At 45.1% G+C, this 27,110-nt stretch overlaps 2 protein-coding genes and 2 non-coding genes across 4 annotated transcripts; all 4 read right to left on the bottom strand.

The window, feature by feature from the left end:
- Positions 1 to 980: 980 nt before the first annotated feature.
- LOC138589706 (deoxyribonuclease-1-like) lies at positions 981 to 6,561 on the bottom strand. Its single transcript, XM_069660115.1, has 9 exons — positions 6,322 to 6,561; positions 3,892 to 4,076; positions 2,863 to 2,951; positions 2,686 to 2,775; positions 2,459 to 2,571; positions 2,264 to 2,376; positions 2,000 to 2,157; positions 1,402 to 1,498; positions 981 to 1,307 (listed from the first exon to the last, which is right to left on the bottom strand). The coding sequence occupies exons 2-9, from the start codon at positions 4,042 to 4,044 to the stop codon at positions 1,161 to 1,163; spliced, it is 960 nt and encodes a 319-aa protein (XP_069516216.1). The 5' UTR covers positions 4,045 to 4,076; positions 6,322 to 6,561; the 3' UTR covers positions 981 to 1,160.
- Positions 6,562 to 9,107: 2,546 nt separating this feature from the next.
- On the bottom strand, positions 9,108 to 12,157 carry rpl10 (ribosomal protein L10). Its single transcript, XM_069660782.1, has 6 exons — positions 12,053 to 12,157; positions 10,911 to 10,969; positions 10,292 to 10,399; positions 10,035 to 10,173; positions 9,681 to 9,843; positions 9,108 to 9,320 (listed from the first exon to the last, which is right to left on the bottom strand). The coding sequence occupies exons 1-6, from the start codon at positions 12,073 to 12,075 to the stop codon at positions 9,165 to 9,167; spliced, it is 648 nt and encodes a 215-aa protein (XP_069516883.1). The 5' UTR covers positions 12,076 to 12,157; the 3' UTR covers positions 9,108 to 9,164.
- On the bottom strand, positions 9,407 to 9,539 carry LOC138590437 (small nucleolar RNA SNORA70). The gene has a single exon (XR_011307957.1). It is a non-coding gene; the product is annotated as a small nucleolar RNA SNORA70 (small nucleolar RNA).
- LOC138590448 (small nucleolar RNA SNORA70) lies at positions 10,633 to 10,765 on the bottom strand. The gene has a single exon (XR_011307967.1). It is a non-coding gene; the product is annotated as a small nucleolar RNA SNORA70 (small nucleolar RNA).
- Positions 12,158 to 27,110: the final 14,953 nt, after the last annotated feature.

Below are 27,110 nucleotides of genomic sequence, written 5' to 3'. Positions count from 1 at the left end.
AGATGGGAAACAACAGAGAGAGCAACAAAGAGAAGAAGAAGAAGAAGAGAGGACAAAACAGGAACCATAGAAGAAGAGATGTTTCTGTCTGTGGTTACTGGACAGTTTTCCTTCCTCTTTATCAGGAAATCACGAGACAGTTTGTGACTCAACTTTAGTTTATGACAAATTTCACACATAGAAATCATCTAACTGAAGGTTAACTGTATTTACAAAGTGCACAGCTTATATAGAAGGCCTTAACATATAAAGATAGTGTTTACATTGTTCCATGACGTTAGTAACACGTGGGCCTCACTTTGGACTGTTTTATTGCTTCACTTGTTCCCTCACATTTTGTTCGGTGCTGTTTAAATATCTCTTTGGTGTCGTTGTCGTCCCCTCGACATTCTCACTGTGAGTAACTTGGACTTTGATCTGGGGATGAGTCACGGGGGTGTTCTTCCCTTTTTTGTTGCGTTTTGTTTCATTATTTATAAATCAGTGTTTGGTAAACCGCGCAGGGCGTTATCTCTCCCTCCCCTCAGTCTGTTCACATTTCAGTTATAGGCTCTTCTTCTTCTCTGGAACAGGAAGCAGCAGATTTTTAATGATTACTGGAGAGACGATCCGCGTGAGTTTGTTCCTGTAGTTTAAAACCTGTCTGTTGTTCTGTTGCTGGTGTTTTCCTCAGGTCTCTCTTATGAATGAGACGCTCGTCATAAAGAGGTAACTCGTCAAAATAAAGGGGACATCTAATGAAATAAATATATTTTACTGAAGATTTCTTGTTATTAAAGCTGAAACTCAGCTTCAGTGTTCTGCAGGACCTAATGTGCTCCTGATTCTCTCGATTCTGTCATCAGTTTGAGGGAATTAAAAAAGAGTCGATAAACTGAGGGAGCAAACGAACGACATGCAGACAGCAGATCGCTGATGTGAGGTTTACCAATGATCTACAGCATGCGCAGCGTGTCCCTCTGCAGAGCTGTTAGGGAAACATGCATCATTCTGAGGTCTCACACAGGAAGATACATGACTGTGCAATGTGGTTTATAACATGAGATCATTTATTTCCTGTCCCTGAAGCCAACACGTGGAGCTGCTGCTGTGGAGTGATAGCTCCACATGTTGGGTAAAGTTCATGTAGTGAGATGAAAAACATCCACGTCAGCGTTACACTACCTCGTCAACATGAAGACCAGAAGATGGCCGACGACAAACAAAGAGAGGAGGTGATGAGCAGACTCCTTTGTGCCGCCGCTGCGGGGGGATTTGTCGTTCTTCAGCAGGACCTCCACCGGGTAGTGATCACTGACCTCCAGAGCCTGAACACAGACACACAGTTAAAACCTCACAGAGCTTCACAGCAGGATTAATTCACATTGTTTTAGTGCAGTGTTAAAGTCTGCAGTTTGTCACCTGGTCCTCCGTGAGTCGATACTCCGTCTGGAAGTTAAACGGTTTGGCTGATAACGGCACGACTGCTCTTAAAAACGTTTCCCCGTGCACAACGATCCTGCACGCAGAACGGACGGAGTGAAGGTTAGTGATGTTTTATACTTAAAAGACGAAACATATAAAAGGGTTCAGGCCCAGTTACAACAGTCACATCAGCATTTAAAGCAGTGGAGATGCTGGAATCTGTTCAAATGAGGTCAGAAAAACTCTGCAAACGTTAATTTCACATCAGCAACACAGCCGACGGGATCGTCTTTTAAACTGGGACCTATTTTTATGTTTGGATCTGAATGTCCAACAGGTACAAACAGTGTGTTACATCGCTCTCTGCAAACACACCATTTTACCTGGACAAACTAACCAGTCGAGGCAGCAGCAGCAGAGCAGCAGCTCCTGTGTGCTGTGAGCTTAAATCAGTGTTTTTCTGAATGGAGTCTGGTGTGTCTGCAGAGAGTGATGCAACGTCAGTTTGTGGTTAAACCAATCATCTTCCTCTGTAACCAAAAGGTCTATCTCTGTAGGGATCCTTTCTGTCATGTTGTCACACACTTCAGGTCACCTGTCGTAGGTGCAGGAGGTGGACTCTCGCACGGTGGTGTCGGTCTTCTCAGGAATCAGCCAGATGAGGCTTTTATCTGTAATCAGACGCACAAACTTCCTGTTCTTCTTAGCGAGGTAACCGCAGTCAGCGTTAAAGTCCCCGAGGAGCATCACATTCTGCACACACACACACACACACACACACACACACACAGAGCATGGTGGTAAAGGACTGGTATCTAAAAAGTGTTTCAGCTCTATTTAACGTTCAGCTGAGTCTCACCTCCGTCCTCCACATCTTCCTCACATGCTGCAGGACGTCGTACAGAGCGTCCAGCTCCTTGGTCGTGTTCTCTGGAGATGTGTGCTGAGGTATGAGCACAAACTCCTTTATAACTGAAGGATGGAGAGAGAGGACGTTACTACACCATCCTGCTGTCATTACTGTAGCTGTGACCCTGAGAGCGAGAGGACTCACCTGTCTGTGGAGCTTTGAATCGAACAACAAAAGGCTCTCTGGAGAACGCATCAACATCTCCTGGACGATTGTCGGGGTACTGATACTGATCTGTGACTGTCACTGTGTCAGACCTGCACACACACACACACACACACACACACACACACACACACACACACACACATTACACCTGAACACTTGTCTTTACATGTGCATGAAGCTGTACAGAGTAGACACACACTCACCTGTAGACGAACACGTACTGCTCCTGGTACGACTCCGACCTGCCGAGCCTCTCACTGGCCACAACTTTGTACTCGTGATCACCGTCATACCTGAATATAGAAGATACCTGAGCTGTTAATACTGCTGTACTGCATGTGTATGTGTGTGTGTGTGTGTGTGTGTGTGTGACAGTCGACCTGTTGAGTCGGTCGATCAGCACAGGTAAAGCTTTCTCTTTACTGTCTGTCACTTCCTGAAGCAGACTGACGTCACAGCGAGAGATGATCTGAAACACAAAAGCATGACACAGTGAGTTAACAGTGTTACACACAGACGTGAGTGTTGCATTATGGGTAAGAGGATTACAGTCATGTTACAGCAGGTAGAGAAGATTTCCGTCAGACACATGACGTATATAAAGATGTTTTCTGTCGTTCTTGCTGTCCAAGCGTCGTCACTTAAAGTAGTCAGTGTCTCAGAAGAACTACAGATGATTTCAGCTGAAGTTTAAGACTGCGTTCATCAGGACGTCAGTTTCTCTTTGAACTTGAATCTCTTTTGCAGCAGAAGCTACAGAAGTCACTGTGAAGAGTCTTTGTCTCAGTGCAAAGAGCTCAGCAGGACTCTGAGGGCGGAGACACTGGAGGAACACTGATGCACCTGTGAAGCAGCCTTGCACAACACAAAGCTGAAGTCAAATTCTGCCGTGGTGGCTCAGTCACAGCTCATACAAGTTCTTGATGTCAATCCTCGGATTGGTTCGGTTAAAGATGGGGAGTGACTTGGTTGGGTTCAGGTAAAAATGTCAGACCAATCAGGGCGCAGGACTCGACTTTCCTTTCTCCTGCACTCTGTCTGCAGGCGACCACAGATCAGCTACTTTGTATGATGTTTATTTATCTCTTTGACTTCATTATAAAGCAACCAGTGAAATAAGAGTGTGCTGTGTGATTCAGCTGCACCAGCTGAACAAACACAGTCTGCTATCATGTTAATGAAAAGTAGTCAGAACACCTGGCTGAGGTGGAGTGACACCGAGTGAAAAACAGAGTGATGTGCTCTATATGGACACTCATGGAATGCCTCTTATCCAATCAGATCACTGGGTCAACTAACTGCTGAAGTCACCCTTATGACCTTTTGCTCTGTGACTTTGGTTCCGTCCTGATACAGGGAGACGGACACGTCATGATATTCTTCATAATGTCACTAAAAGTCCGTCTCACCCTGGACAGCGTGTGCATCACGTTGCTCTTCTTGGACTTTGACTCTCCGAAGCGATGCAGGTTGAAGGCGCATATCCTCAAATCTGAGGCTCCTTGAACGCCACACACGCCCAGGAGGACGGAGAGGAGGAGGAGGAGAGAGGAGGACCTCATGGCAGAAGGCTGACAGAGACACAGGACCAAACCTGAAGACAGAGAGAACCAGATGTGATGACACATTTACTGTTGGTGTACATTAAATACACATTAACTGGAGCAGCTGATGCACGTCCACACACATAATCACAGTTTAATCTGAAAATGTCAAATCTACTTTCTATAACTTGTACAATCATACAAAATACTTTAAAAGTCATAATCAATGATTAGATATGTATCAGTGCAGTAAGTAAACACTGAGACTGTCAGCTCTGAGTCCAGCCGTCTTTCAACATCCATGAAGCGACACACGCTGTTAGCTCAACGATCTGCTCTTAGCTTACACTAAATGAGCAGCTGCACCCGACAGTGCATCACTGCGCGCTCATGCATCGCTTTGTTTGTTATGTTGCTTTCATTGTTCAGTACCTGTGTTTTTATTGTTAACACTGAAACACTTTAAAAAAGTAAACGTACCTATTTAACTAAACTGTCACCTCAACAGGTGTATTATATATATGCGTGTGTGTGTGTGTGTGTGTGTGTGTGTGTGTGTGTGTGTGCGTGTGTGTGTGTGTGTGTGTGTGTGTGTGTGTGTGTGTGTTTTCAGGGCTTAAACATTAACAGAGAGCGTCGGTTCACTCTGGTATCAGTCCTGTCTGTCTCTGACTCAGAGGAACTTCCTGTTTTCTTAGAGAGCTGTGTGATTTCCTCTTCCTCTCTTTCCTCTCAGCCTGACTCAGAGCTGGAGGACAGGGAGGGTTCAGGTAACAGGTTCTCCCTTTGAGTTACATTTCACAAGACAGACGGACAGATCGCTCTCATATCTCTTAAAGTCTCATCTAACGCTCAGGAGGAAGGCTGCGTGTTTTTTCTCCTTCTGTCACTCATCCTGTTCAGGCTCGCGGGGGGGCGGGAGTCAATCCCAACTGTTCTTGGGCGGGAGTCAGGGTTACACCTGGACAGGTCACCTGTCAGTCACAGGGATGACAACCTTTAACGCTCGCATTCACACCTACGGGCAATTTAGAGTCACCAGAGAACCTAACGAGCGTGTGTTTGGACTGTGGGAGGAAGCCGGAGTACCGGAGGGAACCCACGCATGCACGGGGAGAACACGCACACAGAGAGACCCACTACGCCTGAACCGGGATTCAAACCAGGAACCTTCTAGCTGTGAGGCCGCAGGGATAACCACTGCAGCGTGTGTATTGTCTGCTGACAGTCAAAGGGCTCAATGGCAGAAACTCTGCAAAGCCAAGCTGCCCATCAGAAACAGATCTGATCATTCACACTCAGTGCGCTGATCAACGAGCTGTCAGACATGTGGACCACAAGGGCCGGGGAACGGACCGCTAATCTACTGATTAGAAGACGACCCGCTGTGCCTCTGAGCCGCAGCTGTCAAACTAGGGCTGCAGCTGACAATCATTTCATTAGTATGTCATTAGTGATACATGTGTGAGGAGGGTTTAGATTCACTTTGTAGACTAAAACGATCTGATTTATAAAATGTTATAAGACAGAGAAAAGCATCTCTCTGTGATCGGCTGTAAACAACAGTTCTGACACTTTTTGCATTAAACCAGAACAGTTTGTTTTTCTGTCGAGCGACTAATAGATCAGTGACTAATTGTTGCAGATTCATGTCAAAGTGTTGAGTTACTTTTATATCAGCTTATATTTAGAATAAAAACAAACATGATCCAGGCTCAGCTGTTAGCGTCTCCTCCTATAAATAGTGTTTAAAGTCATTTATGTGAAACAGGCTGTGGTTAGTCTCTGGTTGTCTGTCTGGATGAATCCAACAGTCCTGCTGTTTTTATGGAGCTTTACGATCAGCCTCAACACACACTGATACCAGAGCCTGGCTGAATCATCGCACACACACATCCAGCCTTTAATCTGCAGCAGACAGGAGAGGCTTCACAGGCTGCTCAGCTGGTTTCAGGTTATTCAGGGTCAAAGGTCACACTATCATGACGCTGCGGTGCACACAGGGAAACCCCTCATGTTCAGCAGGTTAGGTACGCTTCTGTTTCCACCAGCGCTAAAGTGACAGTTTGACGTATAGAGTTGTGAATGTCACAGACCTGCTGAGCTGTGAGCTCTGTCCTGAAGCTGGACTCCTAAAACAACCCTCCTCTGAGCTCCACAGACCCGGCACAGCGTTTGTACTGTGTCTATAACCTGTCCTCACCTTTATGTAAACACACACACACACACACACACACACACACCTCTCAGGTGTCACACTCTGTCTGATCTCTATGAAAGAATAAAGGGACTCACCAGCTCGCAGGTTCCTGTAGTTGTGGGTTTGTTTGTGTCGTGTCTTGTCCTCTGTTGTGAAGCTGTCCTGCTCAGTGTTTCCTGTGGGCGGGGCCTGCAGGAGGGTCACAGCTGACAGGAGAGTTTCTGTAGTTAATAGGTCAAAGATCAGTTTGTACTTCACTGGCCTTAACGTGTCAGTGAAACCCTGGAGGCTGCACTTCCTGTGTGGTAAAAAGAGTTTAATGTTTGGTGTCTCCAGTGTGTATGAGTGTGTGATTCTGACCAGGAAACTCTCCTCCTTCTTTTCTGTCTGAAAAAATGGGCGTGGAAGAAAAGGAGAGAGGAGGAGGAGTTTGTTGAAGGAGAAAAGAGGAGGAGAGTCTCTAAATATGACCTCATGTTCCTCCTTCTATTAAAGAGGAACTGAGTCAGATTTATGTGTGAATATGATGTGGTCTGTTAGGTAGGTTACGAATATCAAACACCAGCTCGTCGTCATGTGGTGTCATGAAAATATACAGCGCCTCACATGAGAAGAAATGACTCTTTGTTTCATTACATAGTGATTATTTACACTATTTCAGGTACATTGTTAGAGTTTAAAACCTTAAGAACAAACAGACAATAACCAGTGTTGTTGAGGACTAGAGTAACACTGTGTAAAACGTCCCATCAGCACTCCTACAGGACATTCTATGATGTTCTGTTTTATATCACGTTCATATTAACCTCATAAAAGATATAAAGTCCTGTCCTCCAGGAGCCCAATCAGAAGAGTAATATTCAAAGGATCCATTTCAGCAGCTGAGGATCACATAAAGAACAACAACATCTTGTTCTCTCTGAAGGTGGAGAGCCGCGCAACATGAAAACAAAGGTCCCGTCTTTTTCAGGAAACCAGGCAAATGTACTTTACACAAAACACCAGCAGAGGGCGCTACGACAAACACCAACCAGACTAAAACTTAGCAAGTGTAAAGGTGAAATAAAAACAGACTCTATCTTTAAACATTTAAAGTGACCTTGTTGTCCCTGCAGAGTCACGCTGAATCTTAAAACATGATCAGACACGTCTCAGCATCGAGACTTCTCTTCAGGGAGGATTTTAATTCATTCATGTGTGCGACTTTTAAAGGAAGGGTCGACAAAGAGAGAAAAACTGCAAACATACAGCTTTTCTGGAATATCTGCTGTGATCGTACAGATGTTCTTTGTTACAGTTTGGATGAATATGACTGATAATACAGTCTGACAGGATCAAATAAAACGCTGCACTGTTCAGATCCTCGTTTAAAAGCTGTTCAACGACTCTGTCACATGTGGAGAGTTAGAACTGTGAGGAAGAAATGTTTAAATCTCTGATGATCAAAATATGCATCTCAAGTGTAACATTAACAGTAAAGTGTCTAAATACACATGACATGAGTTCAGTCTGAATAAGTCCTGGTGCCGTGAAGCACCTTCAGTGGAACAGGGAGGGCAGCTTGTTGTGTTAAGAGGTTTTTATAAAGTGCAAACCCTGGATCCACAGGCAGCCTGAGAAATCTATCTATATCTTTAATTTCTTTATTTTATGAAGGCTGCAAATTAAAATCTCACTTTTTACATTTGGATCTTTCAGTCTTGATTTTCTAGCAGGGCTGCAGATTTTGAGGACTCTACAAACTGGCATCTTATTCCACGCTCCTTACATCTCATCCAACACATCTGCAATCACAGTTGACAGCGCTGCCGTCACTGAGACAACTACATTTCCCATGGTGCAACTACCTAGCTAATTAGCTTGTTTTGACCTTAAAACATCTTTAGAAACCTCAGTGACGATGGATGTGGAACTCGTTAGATTAACTGAAACTCTGTCACATCGATGCAGGTGACCTCCACTCAATGTGTTGACTTCTCAAGTATCTGCAGCAGCGATCGGACGGTTCAGAAGAGAACAGATGTTATATTTACAAATATAAACTTTGTATTTGCATTCACTCCAAGTCCATGTGAACACATTGAACTCGTCTTGGGGTGGGATGCTCAGTAGAAAAGTGAATGAATGTGTTTTACACAAAGAACCTTTCGTACCTTCAGTTTGCTTATTTTCACCACTGAAAGTCTGTGTTCTTGAATATTCAACAACATGCAGGAGGCTCATTGTGCAGTGATGGATCCACGTCCATCTTCTAGTATCTCCTCCAACAAAGAGCTCTGGGTTGAGTCCGTGCACATCAGACGTTTCATCTTAAATTCTTATTTAAAGACAGTTTGCCTCATAGTTTTGATCCGTTCATAAGAGGAGGTTCTGGACACTGAAAGCTAGAGAAACTAATTCTTAATTACTATACATAACAGACGATTGGCATCTTCACAGTGTCTAGTTAAGTATAATGTTCATGTATAATTTGTGTTAAATAAAAACACAAATCTTCAGGGTTTCTCCGACACAAAGCGCTGAGAGAAAACTTCCTTTAAAACACCTCTGAACTACAGAGGTAATACTGCATGATCGGTCATTGAATACCGCTGAATAATATTTAATGTGTGCTTTTTATAGACAATAATCACGTCATGTCTAATGAACGTAAAGACGTAGGATGAAACCTTTAAGTGTAACCTACAAAGAGAATCCTAAACCAGGTCAAACTTCTTTACCTGAGTTCAAACTGCTTCAAATCGGGGAGTCACAGATTTGAGATCTTTGAGGAAACGTCGACTTGTCTTCAAGTCTAAACATCACCTGTCCGACAGACTGTGTGGTGATTAAGTGTTACATGTAGGAACCTCGTGAAATAAACTCAGCCATCACTGCAACATGACTTTTGTAATCAAACCCACTTTTATTGTTTGTCACTTTAACACCTGCAGCAGCTTTAGTTGGCGTGCAGAGCCTTCCAGCGGGTCAGAGGGCCTCTGCTGGGGATGTACTTCACCCCGCAGCCGTCTGAGATCAGACGCTTCTCGGCCATCATGTCGTCAAAGTCGGTGGCGTTGAACTTAGTGAAGCCGTACTTCTTTGAAATATGGATCTGAAGGAGGAAATAAAACAAGTCAACTCCGGTTTACAACAATCAGAACCAAAGAGATGTGCAAACAGCTGATTTAACCAGAAGCTCTTTGTCTCAGCGGTCCCTTAAAGCACTCAGCACCTCCCAGCTGAGGACATACACAACCACAGAGTCACTGTCTGCAGCCTTTGCACACCAGAGACGCACCACAGCAGAACTGGTCGGCTTAATAAGCTGCAGAGCTGTGCCAGGACAGCATTAGAGACACATGTTCACATATCTAATATTTACTCCTGTCGTTTCAGCAGGAGATATTCTGATGGATCAAAACTAAAAACATCGGCGTCTAAATGTGGACACAGGTGAGGCGCTCTCATTTACCTTCTGGCGTCCGGGGAACTTGAACTTGGCTCTGCGCAGAGCCTCGACCACGTGCTCCTTGTTCTGGGCCTTGGTACGAACGGACATGATCACCTGACCGATGTGCACACGGGCCACGGTGCCCTGGGGTTTACCGAAAGCACCACGCATCCCAGTCTGGAGCCTGAGAACCAGAGGAGGGACACGAGAGAACAACTGGTATTTAAATCAGATCAGCTGAGGAATAAAAAGCTTATAGTCAGTACATGATCTGTAAAACCCCTTTATCAGTCTTTGTTCTGACATCACACATCCTGATGTGTCCAAAATCTTTCAGAGCAGAAGCAGACAATCACACAGCTGACAGATCCTCACCTATCAGCTCCAGCACAGGACAACATTTTGTTGATGCGGATGACGTGGAAGGGATGCAGACGCATGCGGATGTGGAAACCGTCCTTACCGCAGGTCTTCACCATGTACTTGTTAGCACAGATACGGGCGGCCTCCAGAGCTGCACAGAAGGGGATCAGACACTAACATTAGGATTTTAAAGATAGAACAAGCATTGGAGGATCTCTGCAGGTTTCAGGTCACATGTCCATCTACAGTTCAGCTCCCTGACTTCTCACCTTCTGAAGACAGCTGCTCGTACTCGTCAGAGACCATGTGGCCACACAGAGGGAACTCATCTACCTTGGCCTTCTTCCTGCCCAAGTCGAAGATCCTGATCTTAGCATCTAAATTCACGGAGAAGAGAAAATTTACCATCAATTACTTTCATTAAGGAAATAGCAAACGTACTGATCACAGGAAAATCATGCATGATAACAGTCACATGTAAGAAACTAAATATCTCAAATGTCTACGACAGCATCTACTTCGATCAGAGACATTTCTGCCAGTGTGACAACTCCAAATAAATAGTGAGGCAGTGATGATCAATTCTCTTAATTGATGGACAATCTCATCATTTTGTCTCAGCGGTCCCTTAAAGCACTCAGCACCTCCCAGCTGAGGACATACACAACCACAGAGTCACTGTCTGCAGCCTTTGCACACCAGAGACGCACCACAGCAGAACTGGTCGGCTTAATAAGCTGCAGGATCATCAAGGGAATTAAAAACCCTACTGCCCCCCTGACGGCCGCTGTCATATAAACAGACTGACAGCTTGCTTCTAATTTAGTTACTTCACTGACTGTACATTTGTTGGACACTGATTTGGTGTAAAGTATGACAAAGGCTTACCAGGCACTCCCCTGCAGAAGCGGGACTTGGGGTAGGGCTTATTCTTGCAGTAACGATAGCTGTGGGGAGACAACCATTTAAATGTGAGCAACAAACCGTACAAGTCATTTAGTTACTCTATGTGCAGCTATTATACGTTTCGAGTGAGTTTTCATCAGATCCTAATAAAAGACACACAAACTTAATCTGAGCCAGCCCTGACAGTGGCCCAAACACCATCTTTTCCCACTTGAGGTGTAAATGAACACATGGGTGTATTTGAAGGGTTCACTAAGTCCCAATAAGTATTTTAAAGCTAAAGGGAGAAATAGTGCAACGTTTGGGACTTTTAGCAGCAGAATTATCCACATTTGGTGCTTCACTCAGCACTTCCAGCAGCTGGGCAGTGAGTGTGTTTGGGGTGGCAGGGTTTGCTACATAAACCACTCCTCTATACGTGATGGTATTCTTGTGGGATCAAATGACAATAAAAGGGGCACAGAATATTGACAGCCTTGTGCTTCTAACTGATGCCCAGTTCCCAGGCTGCTGAAGGGCTTAATGTCAACATCACAGTGTAGCTAGCTCACAGAAGACCTATTAATTGTTTGACTAAATAAACTTGTAGAGGTAACCATTTTAAATAGATACGTTTAAGGCTGATTTAATAGACTCCTCATGTAATAGAAAGTTAAGTATACTCTAATGTGAAGGTGACTGATCACAGCGTGTCAACAGTCAGACACTGTAATACTCAGATAACTGACTCACTAACACCACAAACCAGGAATATAAGAGTTTATGGACTTGGAATATGAGCTGTAAATTATATTTATATTTAAACCGTTAAAGTGGCAACAAAATGTTTAGGATTTGATTGCTAGCACTAGCTTAATGCTAGCGACTGTAAGCTAAATTCGGTTTCAACAAGCTAACGCTCATCATCAGTGACATGACATTATTTACTATTGGAAAAAGCCAAACTTAAACTGCACTACACATAGTTTTACACATGGCTGAGCTGTCATGCCACAGTTAAGTATACACTGCCTCGTAAGGCCTGCCGGTGTGCCAGCTCGCTGCACATGGTGAGCTGAGGAGCCGGAGCCATTTTCCTCTCACCGGACTGATCGGCCTGTTCAGAAACAAGAAGCAGGACTTACCAGCGGGCTGGTCGGCGGCCCATGGTTGCGATCTGTGAATTAACAAATTAAAATGTGTTATTTACTTAAACCAGCGCTTCAATATGTAAAAAAGAAGTTTATTTCTGCTCGGTTTACGGAGAGCCGAAGAAAACGCGCTCCCACCACGCACTCACCTAATGGAGGAAAGGAAGAAGACGAGACTTCCGCTTCGTCATAAGGACAGAGGCTGTCTGGGATATATAGTTTTTATTCATTAACGCCATATTTTTTATTATTTTTGTTATTTAGCGTAACTTATTCGTGATATAAAAGCGATACAATGAAAAACTGATAAAAAGCAACAGTTGTAAAAAATAATTTAATGGCAGTTGACGCGTTTCCAGGGCATGCTGGGAAGTGTAGTTCTGTACGACGACGCTCAAAGTCGACGACACTTTTGCTCCATCTGTTATTACGACTACTACAATGGTAATAAGATAAGCCTACTGCTAATATGTAACAAAGGACAAATCGTGATATTGTGTTAAAATGTACATCAAACTAAATACATCAAATGTGTAATTAAGTTTGTACGTTTGTTTTAATCTTTTCTGCAGCTATTGCTCTTTTACTCACCAAAGCTGATTTGGGATAACTACCTTATCAGTTCTTAAGAATGTATGTAGATATTAACAACAGTCTGGTGACCTTTTGTAAATTGAAACTGTTCTTTTGTTTTTCTGTTTACTGTTCACTCCTACTGTTCATAACCAACCATATATAAAATGTAAGCTATATTCTAGAGTTCACATGAATATAATCTGACGCTTCAGCTGTACTACTGAGATAAATCAAGTGAAAACCCTTCAAAGCTAGCATCACCCTTTTTCTGTTTGTTTCAGAATTTCTTTTTTGTTTCAGGTGAAGTGACAATTACTAACACAATGAGGCTGTAACTTTGTCAGATACCCACCTATAATCCCAGACTGCTAAGCCTCACATTAACTTTAGGTTAATGTATGTAGCATGCAGTCCCCATCTTTGTATACGGAGCATTATATTTTTGACAGCATTAAGAGAAAAATGATCACAGCAAACAGAAAACCTTGTTTTAATTCACAAATAGGCTAAACTGCTTTAGCACAGATTCTAAAAAAAATGTGAGCTCATCTCTTGTAGACTCCCTACTTGTCTTGACATGTGCAGTATGTTATAAATCTGTTTAACAAGGCCAACAAAATAGTGAACAACCTTTCATCCATAGCAATCCATTGAGGTCAGAACTTTTTAAAGCACTCTATAAAATGACCATCGGGGGGCACTGTTGCTCCATATAAAGTCCCTGCTTCTCTGTACCCTTCTTAGCTAATTCTTAAAAAGGAACAATGAGCTCATATCTAAACTCTTGATAATGCAGAACAAATGTTGCTCTGTAGCCGGGGAATGTGAGGAATCCTAACCTCGTTCTCAGACATCACTGCACATTACAGGGTTTGTTAAACATCACAGAGGCCCTGTAGGATCAGAGTCTGTAAAATAAGAAATGAGGTATTTTGCAAACACTGGCCAGATCAGGAAGTGGACACACTCTGCCACTCCTCAGTGAGTGACTCAGATATAAAACAGATATCTGAGTCTGAACTCTGTCTGGACTCCAACCTATGTCTTCGGACTCTGTCTGTCCTGGTCTCTGTGTTTGGACTCTATCTGTCTGTCCTGGTCTCTGTGTTTGGACTCTGTCTGTCCTGGTCCCTGTGTTTGGACTCTGTCTGTCCTGGTCCCTGTGTTTGGACTCTGTCTGTCCTGGTCCTTGTCTTCGGACTCTGTCTGTCCTGGTCCCTGTGTTTGGACTCTATCTGTCCTGGTCCCTGTGTTTGGACTCTGTCTGTCCTGGTCCCTGTGTTTGGACTCTATCTGTCCTGGTCCCTGTGTTTGGACTCTATCTGTCTTGGTCCTTCTTTTTGGACTCTATCTGTCCTGGTCCTTTTGTTTGGACTCTATCTGTCCTGGTCCTTGTGTTTGGACTCTGTCTGTCCTGGTCCCTGTGTTTGGACTCTGTCTGTCCTGGTCCCTGTGTTTGGACTCTATCTGTCTGTCCTGGTCCCTGTGTTTGGACTCTATCTGTCCTGGTCCTTCTGTTTGGACTCTATCTGTCCTGGTCCCTGTGTTTGGACTCTATCTGTCCTGGTCCCTGTGTTTGGAATCTATCTGTCCTGGTCCCTGTGTTTGGACTCTATCTGTCCTGGTCCTTCTGTTTGGACTCTATCTGTCCTGGTCCATGTCTTCGGACTCTATCTGTCCTGGTCCCTGTGTTTGGACTCTATCTGTCTTGGTCCTTCTTTTTGGACTCTATCTGTCCTGGTCCTTTTGTTTGGACTCTATCTGTCCTGGTCCTTGTGTTTGGACTCTGTCTGTCCTGGTCCCTGTGTTTGGACTCTGTCTGTCCTGGTCCCTGTGTTTGGACTCTATCTGTCTGTCCTGGTCCCTGTGTTTGGACTCTATCTGTCCTGGTCCTTCTGTTTGGACTCTATCTGTCCTGGTCCCTGTGTTTGGACTCTATCTGTCCTGGTCCCTGTGTTTGGAATCTATCTGTCCTGGTCCCTGTGTTTGGACTCTATCTGTCCTGGTCCATGTCTTCGGACTCTATCTGTCCTGGTCCCTGTGTTTGGACTCTATCTGTCCTGTTCCCTGTGTTTGGACTCTATCTGTCTTGGTCCTTCTTTTTGGACTCTATCTGTCCTGGTCCCTGTGTTTGGACTCTATCTGTCCTGGTCCTTGTGTTTGGACTCTGTCTGTCCTGGTCCCTGTGTTTGGACTCTGTCTGTCCTGGTCCCTGTGTTTGGACTCTATCTGTCTGTCCTGGTCCCTGTGTTTGGACTCTGTCTGTCCTGGTCCCTGTGTTTGGACTCTATCTGTCTGTCCTGGTCCCTGTGTTTGGACTCTATCTGTCCTGGTCCTTGTGTTTGGACTCTATCTGTCCTGGTCCCTGTATTTGGACTATATCTGTGTGTCCTGGTCCCTGTGTTTGGACTCTATCTGTCTGTCCTGGTCCCTGTGTTTGGACTCTATCTGTCCTGGTCCCTGTGTTTGGTCTGGACCTCCTCCAGACTTTGCTGTGTCTAAGCTCAGGGGAGAGGATGACGGTGTGATGATGGGAAAGAAACAAGGACCAAAAATGGTCTTACAGCTTGTGCCTGTTTCTGGTGACCAATGGCACACACACAGAAAGGAACACACACACACACACACACACACACACACACACACACACACACACACATTACAACAGAAATAGATCTCCAGTTCTTCAAACAGACCAAAAAGAAGGACAATATCTCCCATTTCACTTTCATATTTAGGCTATTCTGTTTGCAGCTGTCGAGCAGTTGAAGGTTGAAGGTTGAAAACTACACTTACCGTACATGTAATGCTCATAAATTACTGAGTCATCCTAAAATAAGCTTTCAAAACGTCTGCAGGTGAATGTATCAGTGGTGTGGAAAACGTGGAGGACTGAGCAGAACAAACTCACACTGAGCATGATGATTATAAGAACAACTCTCGTGTGGTTTCTTCTGTCAGATGCTCTCTTAACAATCTAAATGTAGAGCTACATTATCGACTCACTCTGCCAACCACACCCTCGCACTCTTACACACACAGCCACACACACACACACACACACACACACACACACTGACCAGTGTCACCGAGGGTGTGGTGGCAAACACCCTGAGTGTTACTCTGAAAACGGAAGTGTGTGTTTGGGAGGTGTTGTCTATGAGTGTGTTCAGCCGGTGTGTGTGCAGTCAGAGTGTAATCAAGTTCACATGTGAAGGTCAGATCAAAGCACCGTTTGACCCCCTCTCCACTCCTGAGAACAGATGGTGACAAAGGGCAGAGAACAGAACCAGAGCAGGATGTCTGGAGGCCTGCATGAAGATAAAGAGACACAGCTCTTCTTACACAGAGATTTCCTAAAAGCTCTGTAATGAAGCTCGGCAGTTACGCCACCTTTATACTTTTACATTTTAGCACACAACGGTGTAGTATTGATTTCCTCTTGTGTGATTTTACACAACGTTACGCCGTTAAGGAAGCCTGCTGTCCTGCTGGCTCCGCTGCTTCGACGCAGGTCCCTTGAAAAGAACCATCCCTTACCAGAGGTGGTGGCCCAGTGCAGCGTTCCAGACAACATGAGTTGAGTTTTTCCTACTTGTGAACTGGGAGCAGATTCATCCACCCCAACTTCACGAGAATCGGATTTCTGACATCACACAACAATGGCTGCACCCATGGAGAGGCACATCGTTAATGACGAACTATCAACTGAAAAGCAACATAATACATATATAATACATAATAACATATTTGGCTGCATTTAATTTATATAACTCATATAGTAACACATGTTCTGCACGAAAAGAAAAATCACTTTCTCACGGCCTGCCATGATTTTTATTTACGTTTGGCGTCGTGCACCCCGAACGCTCTGAGTTTGGAAACTTCTGCCGGGAAGTTCTCGAGGTCCCAGTTGTCTGGAACGCAGCAAAAGACACCACCCATCACCCACTTACAATGCAGTGTTGAATTCTCTGCCCAAACGTGAGGGCCTACCCATCAACACCAGAGGGTACTAAAGACGCTCGTTTCCATTAGGCCAACAGCTCAGGTGATGAGTGGTGAAACGCCTTTAAGAACTTCAGTTTAGAATACGTTTAGAGTTACCAGGACCTGTATGACTGAGGACCATCCTGAATAACACCTCTGACACCCTAAACAACATGAAGCCAGAAACAGAGCGACTTCAGCAACAGACTCATTGAACCTCAGTGTTTAATTCGTTAATAGGACGTCATTCCTGATGGGTGCACTTTAGATTCTGTGGACGTAACCTGCTTACACTTTTTATATACTTGTTTGCTTCATGACACCTAACCCTTCGCACACAGGGAGCACGTGGACGTATCTGAACTCTTGAATAATCTGCTTCTTTATATATGACATGGAGTCGTGCGGCAGGCTATCTGCAGTCTCTGTTTGCATTTCAGTCATTCTCTCTGAGTCTCATCTCTAAACACTTCAGCTTCCTGGTTACCAAACAACACGCCTCTCATAGGAAGAGAGCAGTGAGTGTGCTCATTACAAAGCTCTTCTTATCGCTTTTATACACAAATACCCTCGATACAGAAATGAAAGACATAAGACATGATTCCTCAGGACCGCCTGCTCACTGCAGTGACCTTGCTCTCAGGTCTCAGGTCAGGACTCGAGTCTTTGAAGAGTTCTTTCTCAAGTAAGTCAGATTAAAGTTGAACAGAGTATGTGGAGGATGAATGACAGCACACCGAGGGCGTCAGATTGTGTAAGGGGGATTTTCTGCTGAGTGGGCATGCGGTGCCCTTATGGTTAATCAGGAAGTGAAAGTGAAGCGCTGCCATGGAGGCCGAAGGAAACATAAACAAATGATTGTGACTCATTTCCTATCATTTGTTATGTGTGATTTTCTTTCTATGCAATGAGATTCCTGAATTTCATTTCACTATTGTGGCCTCAGATTTCAGCGTCCGTCATCAGGCTGCAGCAGGCTGAGAGCAGAAACAAACAGAAATACGTCGAAGAAGACATCTGACTTCTTTCCCATCAATGTATCACAGTATGAAGTCAGCTGCAGACAGGCAGGTTGTCTGAGAACACAGCTGTGTCCCCTGGATTGTGTTGAAACGTGTCTCCTTATTTAATCTGTGTTTTATAGTCAGACAGGTGCTCTCATGTGTCGCCAAAGCTCAGAGAAAGATTGAATAAAAACACAAGAAAATAAAAGACATTAAACAGATTCCAGGGGAAACAAAAAGCAGTGAAGACGTTAAATCTCCACGTCCATAAAAAGGTTATTATATATAATTATGTCTGGTGTTTTAAAGGAGGCTCTGCTGCTGCAGTTTGATGTGTGTGTGTGTGTGTGTGTGTGTGTGTGCAGGTCGTGTCTCTGCAGGTCTGTGTGTCAGACTCGACTGCTTCAGTAATGAGATCATATGATGTCATGCAGCTCATGCAGGAGCAGCCTTCCTGTGTGTGTGTGTGCGTGTGTGTGTGTAGGTTATATCAGCCCTCACAGGAAACACTCCTTTCAGTTAATGCAATAAGAAACATTTTCTATATCTATATCTCTGTCCATTAACCTTTCGTCCAGGTGAATGAGTCCCTTGAACCGGACATTAGCAGTCAGTCAGTCTCTGCTGCAGAATGCTCATTTCATCCAGACTGTAACGTAACTCAAACCCTGCTTTGTCCCTCCTCTGATATATGGTCGTTTTTATAAGAAGCTTTGAACACAATCAGTCGTGAAGTTCTGCATGAATTTAATCCCCTTCTTTCTTTCTGCAGCCTTATTTTAAACAGCGTTTGTGAGGCTGTACTTAAGCTAATGTCAGCATGCTAACATCCAAACAATGGCAATGCTAACATGTTTAAGTTTAGCATGTTTACTGTGGATGTTGGCGGATCGGTGGCTCAGTGGTTATCACTGCTGCCTCACATTAAGACGGCCTTGGGTTTGAATCCTGGCAGGAAAAGGAGTGTAGTTCTCGTTTGTCTCTGGTTTCCTCCGTCATCAAAACATCTTCATGTTAATTCTGCTTTAAAGGTTCTTTTTTCAAGGCACTGACTCAGAACTGGAGTAGGTCTTTATACAGCAAAGTGTGAGGAGCTCTAAACTGGTTAAGAAACTCCTCCACATGAGCTACAAGAGCAGACCAGGTAATCAGCTGAAAGACTGATGTTGGACTGTTGAAAGGAAACTGAAGGGGATTTTTATCAGAAAACACAACTCACACACGATCAGCAAAGAGTTAAAGAGCTCGTTGTAAAACTAATCCTGAGCTGTCCTCCTGCCGCTCTGTAAAATCTGATGTGACACTTTGTCAGACGTAGCTGTGAGCCGTCGTGGAGGTTTTAATAACTGTCCAATAACCAAACATTCATGTTGGTCTCACTGACCAACACATCATGTTGCAAACTTGGCTTCATGAGAACTGTTGGCTGTAAAGGCTGAACGAGGAGTTCACAAAGTTTCACTACTGTCATACTTCAGCTAATAATAGATACATTACCTCATTATTACACCTCCTGTAATCAGCTGTGTTTGGAAAGAAAACCAGCATTTTAAAAAAGGCTCAAAAAAACAAACGATCATGCTAGCCAGATCAAGAGGCGTACCAGTTATGTCCAAAGGGGGCGCCAAAAGATCCTCGTAGTTCCTTTAACTTATAACTTAAACTTGTGACATGATAATGACGGGAGAGAAAAACATTTAGATTGAGATTAAACGATCACAGTTTTAATACTCAAACATCCAATAACTGGAACTATAATAATGAGGCCCAATCTGTGGACCAACAACCGTCTAACAGGCCAACGTTGGCATCCACAGATTGAAGCTGCGTGTGTGGATAAAGAGACAAGAAGAGGAGGTCAGACGAGGAAGGACACGGCCGAGACGTCAAGAGAGAGACGGGTCAGGAGGGTCGACCACAAAACAGGAAACACTTTTAAACCTCCTCCTCTCTTTCTCTCACCAGAGACGGTTTCTGATTTCAGGGACCCCAAAACACACACACACACACACACACACACACGCACACACACACACACACACACACGCACGCACACACACACACACACACACACGCACACACACGCACACACACACACGCACACACGCACACACACGCACACACACACACGCACACACACGCACACACACGCACACACACACACACACGCACACACACACGCACACACACGCACACACACACACACACACACACGCACACACACACACACACACGCACACACACACACACACACACACACACACGCACACACACACACACACACGCACACACACACACACACACGCACACACACACACACACGCACACACACGCACACACACACACACACACACGCACACACACGCACACACACACACGCACACACACGCACACACACACACACACGCACACACACACGCACACACACGCACACACACACACACACACACACACACACACGCACACACACACACACACGCACACACGCGCACACACGCACACACACACACACACACACACACACACGCGCACACACACACACACACACACACACACGCACACACACACACACACGCACACACACACACAGTCACACAAGGAATGCATCATTCTCAAACAGCCTCGCTGACATCATTATTTGTTTCTTCAACATCTGTTTCCAGTGAATCCGGTCCAGATGCAGGTGAGGAGGACACCTGTCACCTTACATCTCATCATGTGATCACACACACACACACACACACACACACACCGTCATAGACAGACACAGCAGGTGAGTCACACAGGTGTGATGTCTTCATGAGGTACCTGTGTTTTTCTGCAGCGATGATGTCATGTACATTTTTTACCTGGATGAGCAAGAGGGGCCTCACACACACACACACACACACACACACACACACACACACGCACTCAGCATTCACACGTCACTGACGAGTCAGTGAGCCGGCAGGGTCAGGATGATGTCATTGAGATCAGACAGCCTTGGGAACACACCTCTGTTTGACCCCGAGGTGTGTGTGTGTGTGTGTGTGTGTGTGTGTGTGTGTGTGTGTGTTTATACAGGTAATACCACATGTATGTGTGTGTACAGACATGTAACAGACGTGCATTGACGTACAGTTTGTGCACACATGAGAGCAGCAGCAGGAATCTGGAGGACTTGGCAGAAGAACACGAGATGCAGGGGAGGAAAGAGGGGCCGATAGAGGGAGGGAGGGAGGGAGAGGGAGGGGGAGAGGGAGGGAGATCAGTCATTCATAGCCGCTCTCTCTCCACATTCCTCCCCCCTTATATGGACAAAACTACTGGAGCACATCTCTCCATCTACCACACACACACAAACTACAAACAGCTCTGGTTCTTCATCCTCTGACCCACATTAAACTGATGTTTTCTCGCCCCAGAATCCACCACGATGAGAGCACCAAGCTGCAAAAAGAAGCCCAACACCCCCACTGAAGACGAAACGCTGATATCTACGGCCCATCTCGTGTTTGTTTGCTCTTTTCCTCCCTCGGTTCACTGCTGTTCTCAAGGCTAAGACCCGAGAGAGGCCTGCTGGTCATGAGGGACTCCTGCAGCGCTCGCTCGGGTAAAGAGTCAGAGAAGGAGAAATAAGAGAGTAGACACACAAAGAGGGGGAGGTGGAGGGAGAGGGGAAGATGGTGGAGGTTTGGGGGGTTGGATTGGGGTGTGCAGGCCGGCTGAAGGAGACAGAGTTATTGAGAGGAGTCAAAGACAGACGGTCAGAGGAAGAGAGGCAGAGAGAGGGGAAGGGAGAAGTTACCTTAAAAGGCTGTGTTTGTGGATGGAGCAGGGCGTCAGTGTTTAAATGTACTCGTGTGTAACGTTCGTTCTCCGCTTGTTTAATGTCCCAACATACATCAGCAGGCGGGTGGAGGGGAGAGGGATACAGACACAACGTCAGAGAGAGACCACCCTCCTCTGAGCTGCACTTACATCACATTCCCATCTGTATTAATGATGACGGAGGAGCTGTGTGTGTGTGTGTGTGTGTGTGTGTGTGTGTGTGTGTGTGTGTGTGTGTGCTGCCAAAATAGCCAGTAGCTACTAGCAGAGATTCCTGTTCTCTGATTCATTGGGTTCAGTCCGGTCTCCTTTTAAAGACTGTGAATGCCGAACACCTCCGTCTCATTTGGATGCACAGACACACACTGACTCTCACGCACACACATCCTCTGCTTTACTGTAAGTGAGTCGATAAAGTGAGAACATGCTGATTACACGCCACAGACCCATGAACTCATTACCCAACAGGAAGTGAAGGTCTGGGACCAGGTCCAGGTCTCTCTCCTCCAATCTGAGGGGCTTTCTTATTAAGGTCAGAGAGGGAGTGAAACCAGAGAAGCATCGATCTTCTCTCCACACCTCCACAGCAGATCCAAAGTGTTTGTTTAATCTGCACAGAGCACACAGGCGGGTCCAACACCAAAGAGTGCACAGGAATCATTTAAAGGTTTACACAATCAGGAGCTTTATTTACTCTAACAGCCAACCTCAGACCACTGGATCTTTGTTGAGATAATAGTTTGTGTCATGCATTTGCAGCTACACCCGGTCTGCATGGGTTTACAGGGCAAGTTAAAGGTTCCCTGCAGCTTCGAACATCGTCACCTAAACATCGTCTGTGTGTTGAGACCTGACGGAGCGCTGCATTTCCCTCCTCAAGGAACAAACATGCGTAACTTTGTTTGGACTGCTTTAAAAGTATCCTGTGGAGTTTCTTTTAGCACCACTAGTGATGTGGCAAAATGTCTAATTGGTCTCAGTTCTGTTTGTTTCTGCAAATATACTGAGACAAACATGTAATGCATTCACATCCTGAGTTTAGCTAGTCAACACACAACATGTACAGCCGCTTTCCCACCGGTCCAAAACCACACTAACTCGCTAACTCGTGAGTCAGTCCCCATAGAGCCCCATGTTAAACTTTACAGCAGAAATAAACATGTTTACAGCCTGGTACAAAAAACAGTTTGGGTCTCTATAGCTCATTTCTCTCTTCATGACAACTGTACGGGGAGAATCTTTATACAGCTCACCTGTTTACATTATATTAAGGCTTAAAGTGATGCATCATTAGGGGCGTGGCCTCTTTGAGTGACAGCTGGGAGCTGCTAGCTGTCTGCTAGGTGTCCCCTCAGCTAACTCAGTCACTGAACGTAACCTCTGGGCCCCTCATCAAATGATGGTCACTTCTGGCTACAAAACAAATCTTTGTTGTCACGATGGCTTCTTGTTGTCCTTTTAAACAGTCCAGGGTTTACCTGTCAGTCTGTCTTCGCTGGCTCGTGCAGGTGAACTGAACAAAACCAAACAAGAAGCATCTGTTGAATCTTTATGGATGGTTCTGACCCACTCACAAGACAACATGTGGACTTTTCCATCTGATGATACTTGTAGATACTGAGGGGTGAAAAACATACACACATATCAGTGCTGTGAGAGCCTGATGAGCGCGTGGGTCTGTTTGGTCTGTGCATCTCTTTGGCTCAGACTGAAGTCACCTTGATTCTGGATTCAGCATCATGTAAGGATCAGAGACGTCCTCAGCTCTGCAGGTGTGCGATGTTCAGGTGAGTCATGGAGCTGTTTCTGTTTAGTCACTGTGTTCTGCCTGTGGCTCTGACCAGATGGTTTAACTATGGATGGTTTAACACACACACACACACACACACACACACACACACACAAACACACACACACACACACACACACACACACACACACACACACACACACACACTTGGCATGTGATACATCCATGATTTCATCTGCAGGCTGGTTAAAGAAGCAGACCACCACATGACGTTTAGCCTGATTAGCTCTCAGCCTGTGCAGTGTGGGAAAACACGGAAAAACACACACTTTCCACCGGAGCACACACACACACACACACACACACACACACACACACACACACACACACACAGAGACACAGTAGGGATTTCCCAAAACAGAACCCCTGCAAGAGACAGGGAAACATTTTCCGTGATCAACAGCCAATGTGATTCTGACGTGTGTGTGTGTGTGTGTGTGTGTGTGTGTGTGTGTGTGTGTGTGTGTGTGTGTGTGTCGCAGCCTACAGACATCAGTCTCACACACTGATGACTCTGACTGTGTACAGTTTGCTGAGTTGACTGTGTTAGAGCTGACATCTCTCAGGTGAGTGAGTGCAGGTACAGGTGAGGAGGGTCTACAGGTGAGGAGGGTCTACAGGGTCTTGATGTTGATGTTTGACTCGTCAGTTTGTGTTTCATTAAATTCTTGTCATTTCAGTTCTGATGAGAAAAAGTGAAAATTGTTCAGAGCTTTTGAAAATGATCCGTGTTTACACACGTGAGAAGTCTGTCACACTAAGAGATGTTTAAAATCTGAGCAGGTTGGGGCGCTGTTTGGTTCGGTTGGTGGAGCGGGCGCTCCATGTTCAGAGGCTCTTCGTCTTTTGACTCCCGGTCTGCTGATCATTTGGTGCATGTCACCCCCCACTCTCTACTCCCAACATTTCCTGTCTATCTTCAGCTGTCCTATAAATAAAGGCAAAGGCCAAAAAAATAATCTTTAAAAAAAACCCAAATCTGAGCAGGTGTGTGAGAGAGCCACACACGACGACAGATAATCACAGACTGAACAGTTTAGTTCCTGTAGTGTGCAGAGCAACGATCTGACCCAACAGCACCACACACTCACACATTCAGTCACCAACAACCAGAGTCCGATTCTCACAGCTGCAAATCTCACAGAATCTATGGCGCTCAAACGAGACTTCAGAGTAAACAAACATGGCGGCCGACGGGCAGGAAGAACTGGTGATGATAGTTTTGGGACTTTTGACTGAAAATTCAGGAAGAAAAAAGAACAAACTGTGGATGAAGAGGTGGAGACGGCGTGAACACGGGCTGCACATGTTACTTTATGCTGCACGTTTGCTTTTGTCGTCATGGCTGCGGTTGTTGTGCTTCCTGCTTCAGTCAGCTCGCTTCCTGATTGGCTATCGTTTGGTTCCACGTGACGATTCACAGAGAGCGTGCTCGGCTGTCCTCGGGGTTCCCCCCACACAACAGGTTATCAGATCGTAAATATTCAACATGTTTGAAATTTAGGATTTGAAATCAACATCACCTCCTGTTAGATTCACGTCCATTCTGAACTTATAAATGTAAACAAGTCTTTGTAAACGTTGTAGTCAAATGTTAACAAGCTAAGTAAATGGACAGTGGTGCACATTATGGTCTACTTATGTGATCAGAAGAAGACTTCTCCTTGTGCCCGGCTCATAATTTGTCCACAAAGTTTTGTTAGAGGATTTAAAAGGAACAATAATAAATGCATCAGTGAGAGCTGGAACAAAGCCTGACAGGAAATGACATCAGTCTTTGTACCACCATTGTTAAACGTCGTCTCGTCTTGTTCTCATGTCCTCTGTGTCCCTCTCGTTTCTTTGCGTTCAGTCGAACACATTCTTTGTCCTCAGCTGGTCATAAAAGCTGCTGTATATCACACATGTCTAAATATGGACTATGCTCCTTTTAATGAGTAACATTTTCCATATTCTCTCTGTAGTCTTCTTTTATGTGCACGTGTGAGCTCCTTAAGAACATGCTGAGGTTTACCTCTTTAATGACCTGTGAGGGGCTTTAATGTGCTGTTTATGGGTCTGAACTAAGTGAATGTTTGTGTCTGCGTACACTGTGTCAGTATTAACTTTAACATCTCTGTATGTGCGAGTGAAGAAGAACAGCAGGCAGTAAGTGAGAGCACACGGGCCAGTTTAGACGTTCTCCTCCAGTTAAACAGTTTACCCACTTTATCCCTTTAACAGTCTGACAGAGACGCTCTGTGACGAGGCCGTCAGCTCGGCCCCGACCTCCTGACTTTAACTCCTCTCCCTATAACTGCCCCCAGCTCTGTCACTGTATCTGCTCTCTTTAAAACAGCCCCAGTCTCTGCTATTGACTGGGGCCAAACATGCAAACATTTCTGAAGAGCATTTAACCACCATTTCTGTCCCCACTGATCCCATCTACTTTAACTACTAACATTAGGGTATTACACTGGCCAACAAGGGCAATCACGCTGCGACAGCCCAAATGATTTCCATCAGAAGAAACAGGCTGCAAAAACACAAACCCAGAAAACACATAAGAAACATGAAAAACAATGAAAAACAATGCATGTGTTTTCTGGGTTTGAATTGTGTATTTGCTTTGATGTATTAATTGTTTTTTTGCAGCACGTTTCCATCGTTGCATTTGTCTCGGACTTCTGCAGGTGTTTCTCACTTTGCAGCCTGTTTCTTCTCACGGAAGTTATTTTGGTCGTTGCAGCGTGATATCCCTTGTCAGCCACCGTAGGATGTCAGGCAGTTGTTACATTCCTGCGTTTCCATCCATCTTCTGTGACGCTTATCCTGTTCAGGGTCATGGGGGGCTGGAGCCTATTCCAGCTGTCACTGGGCGAGAGGCGGGGTTACTCCTGGACAGGTCACCTGTCAATCACAGGGCTGACACACAGAGACAGAGAACCTTTCACGCTCACATTCACACCTACGCACCTAACGAGCATGTCTTTGGACTGTGGGAGGAAGCCGGAGTACCCGGAGAGAACCCACGCATACACAAGGAGAACATGCAGACTGCACACAGAAAGGCCCACTACGTCTGAACCAGGATTCAAACCAGGAACCTTCTAGCTGTGACAGCTCTAACCACTGCACCACCGTGCAGCACCTTCCTGTATTTAGTTTTTTAATGTAAAAGATAACACAGAATGGCAACATATAAATCTGTCATGTCCAGAGAGGGTAGGCGGAGCTAAGCAGCTGCTTTTCACACATGTTGTTGCTCTCTCTGCCTGTCTCTGTCCTGCATCTCCTTCTGTCCCATGTTCGGCCCATCCAGTCGAAGCAGATGGCTGTTCAACATGAGTCTGGTTCTGCTCGAGGTTTCTGCCTGTTAAAAGGTTTTTCTGCCAATGTGCCGAATGTTGCTACGTGCTGCTCATGATGATTCATGTTGGGCCTCTCTTTAAATAACATAAAGAGTCGGGCTGGACCTGCTCTGTCTGTAAAGTGTCTCCAGATAACTTTGGTAATGATTTGCTGCTATACAAATAAAATTTGATTGATTGATTTTCCGCTCTCTGCAAGTGTTGCGAGTAAACAGTAATCTACTATGGCTGAACAAACAAAGAAAAGATGGATGACTACAGATACAACTTCAACAAGAAGTGAAAATCCAAAGAAGAAGAAACAAACTCGACGCTCAGATGAAGCAAACAGTCTGAAAAGGAAAGCGACCGTCAGCCAGGAAAATCAAGAGTTACAACCGGAGCCGACGGTGGACGTCTGGTTAAAATAGGAAGTGTCCTCCTGCAGTTACCGTATGTCTCCATTAGGTGCCGCCAAAGAGACGAAACTGAAATCTTTGAGGTTGTCAGTTTAAAGTTCAGAAAGTACA

Source organism: Semicossyphus pulcher, unplaced genomic scaffold (genome assembly GCF_022749685.1).
Source record: "Semicossyphus pulcher isolate SPU_LCO1_2020_fin unplaced genomic scaffold, fSemPul1.0.p SCAF_13, whole genome shotgun sequence".
Taxonomy (NCBI): domain Eukaryota; kingdom Metazoa; phylum Chordata; class Actinopteri; order Labriformes; family Labridae; genus Semicossyphus; species Semicossyphus pulcher.
Note: the sequence above shows the minus strand (reverse complement) of the source record. Positions and strands in the feature narration are given on the sequence as shown.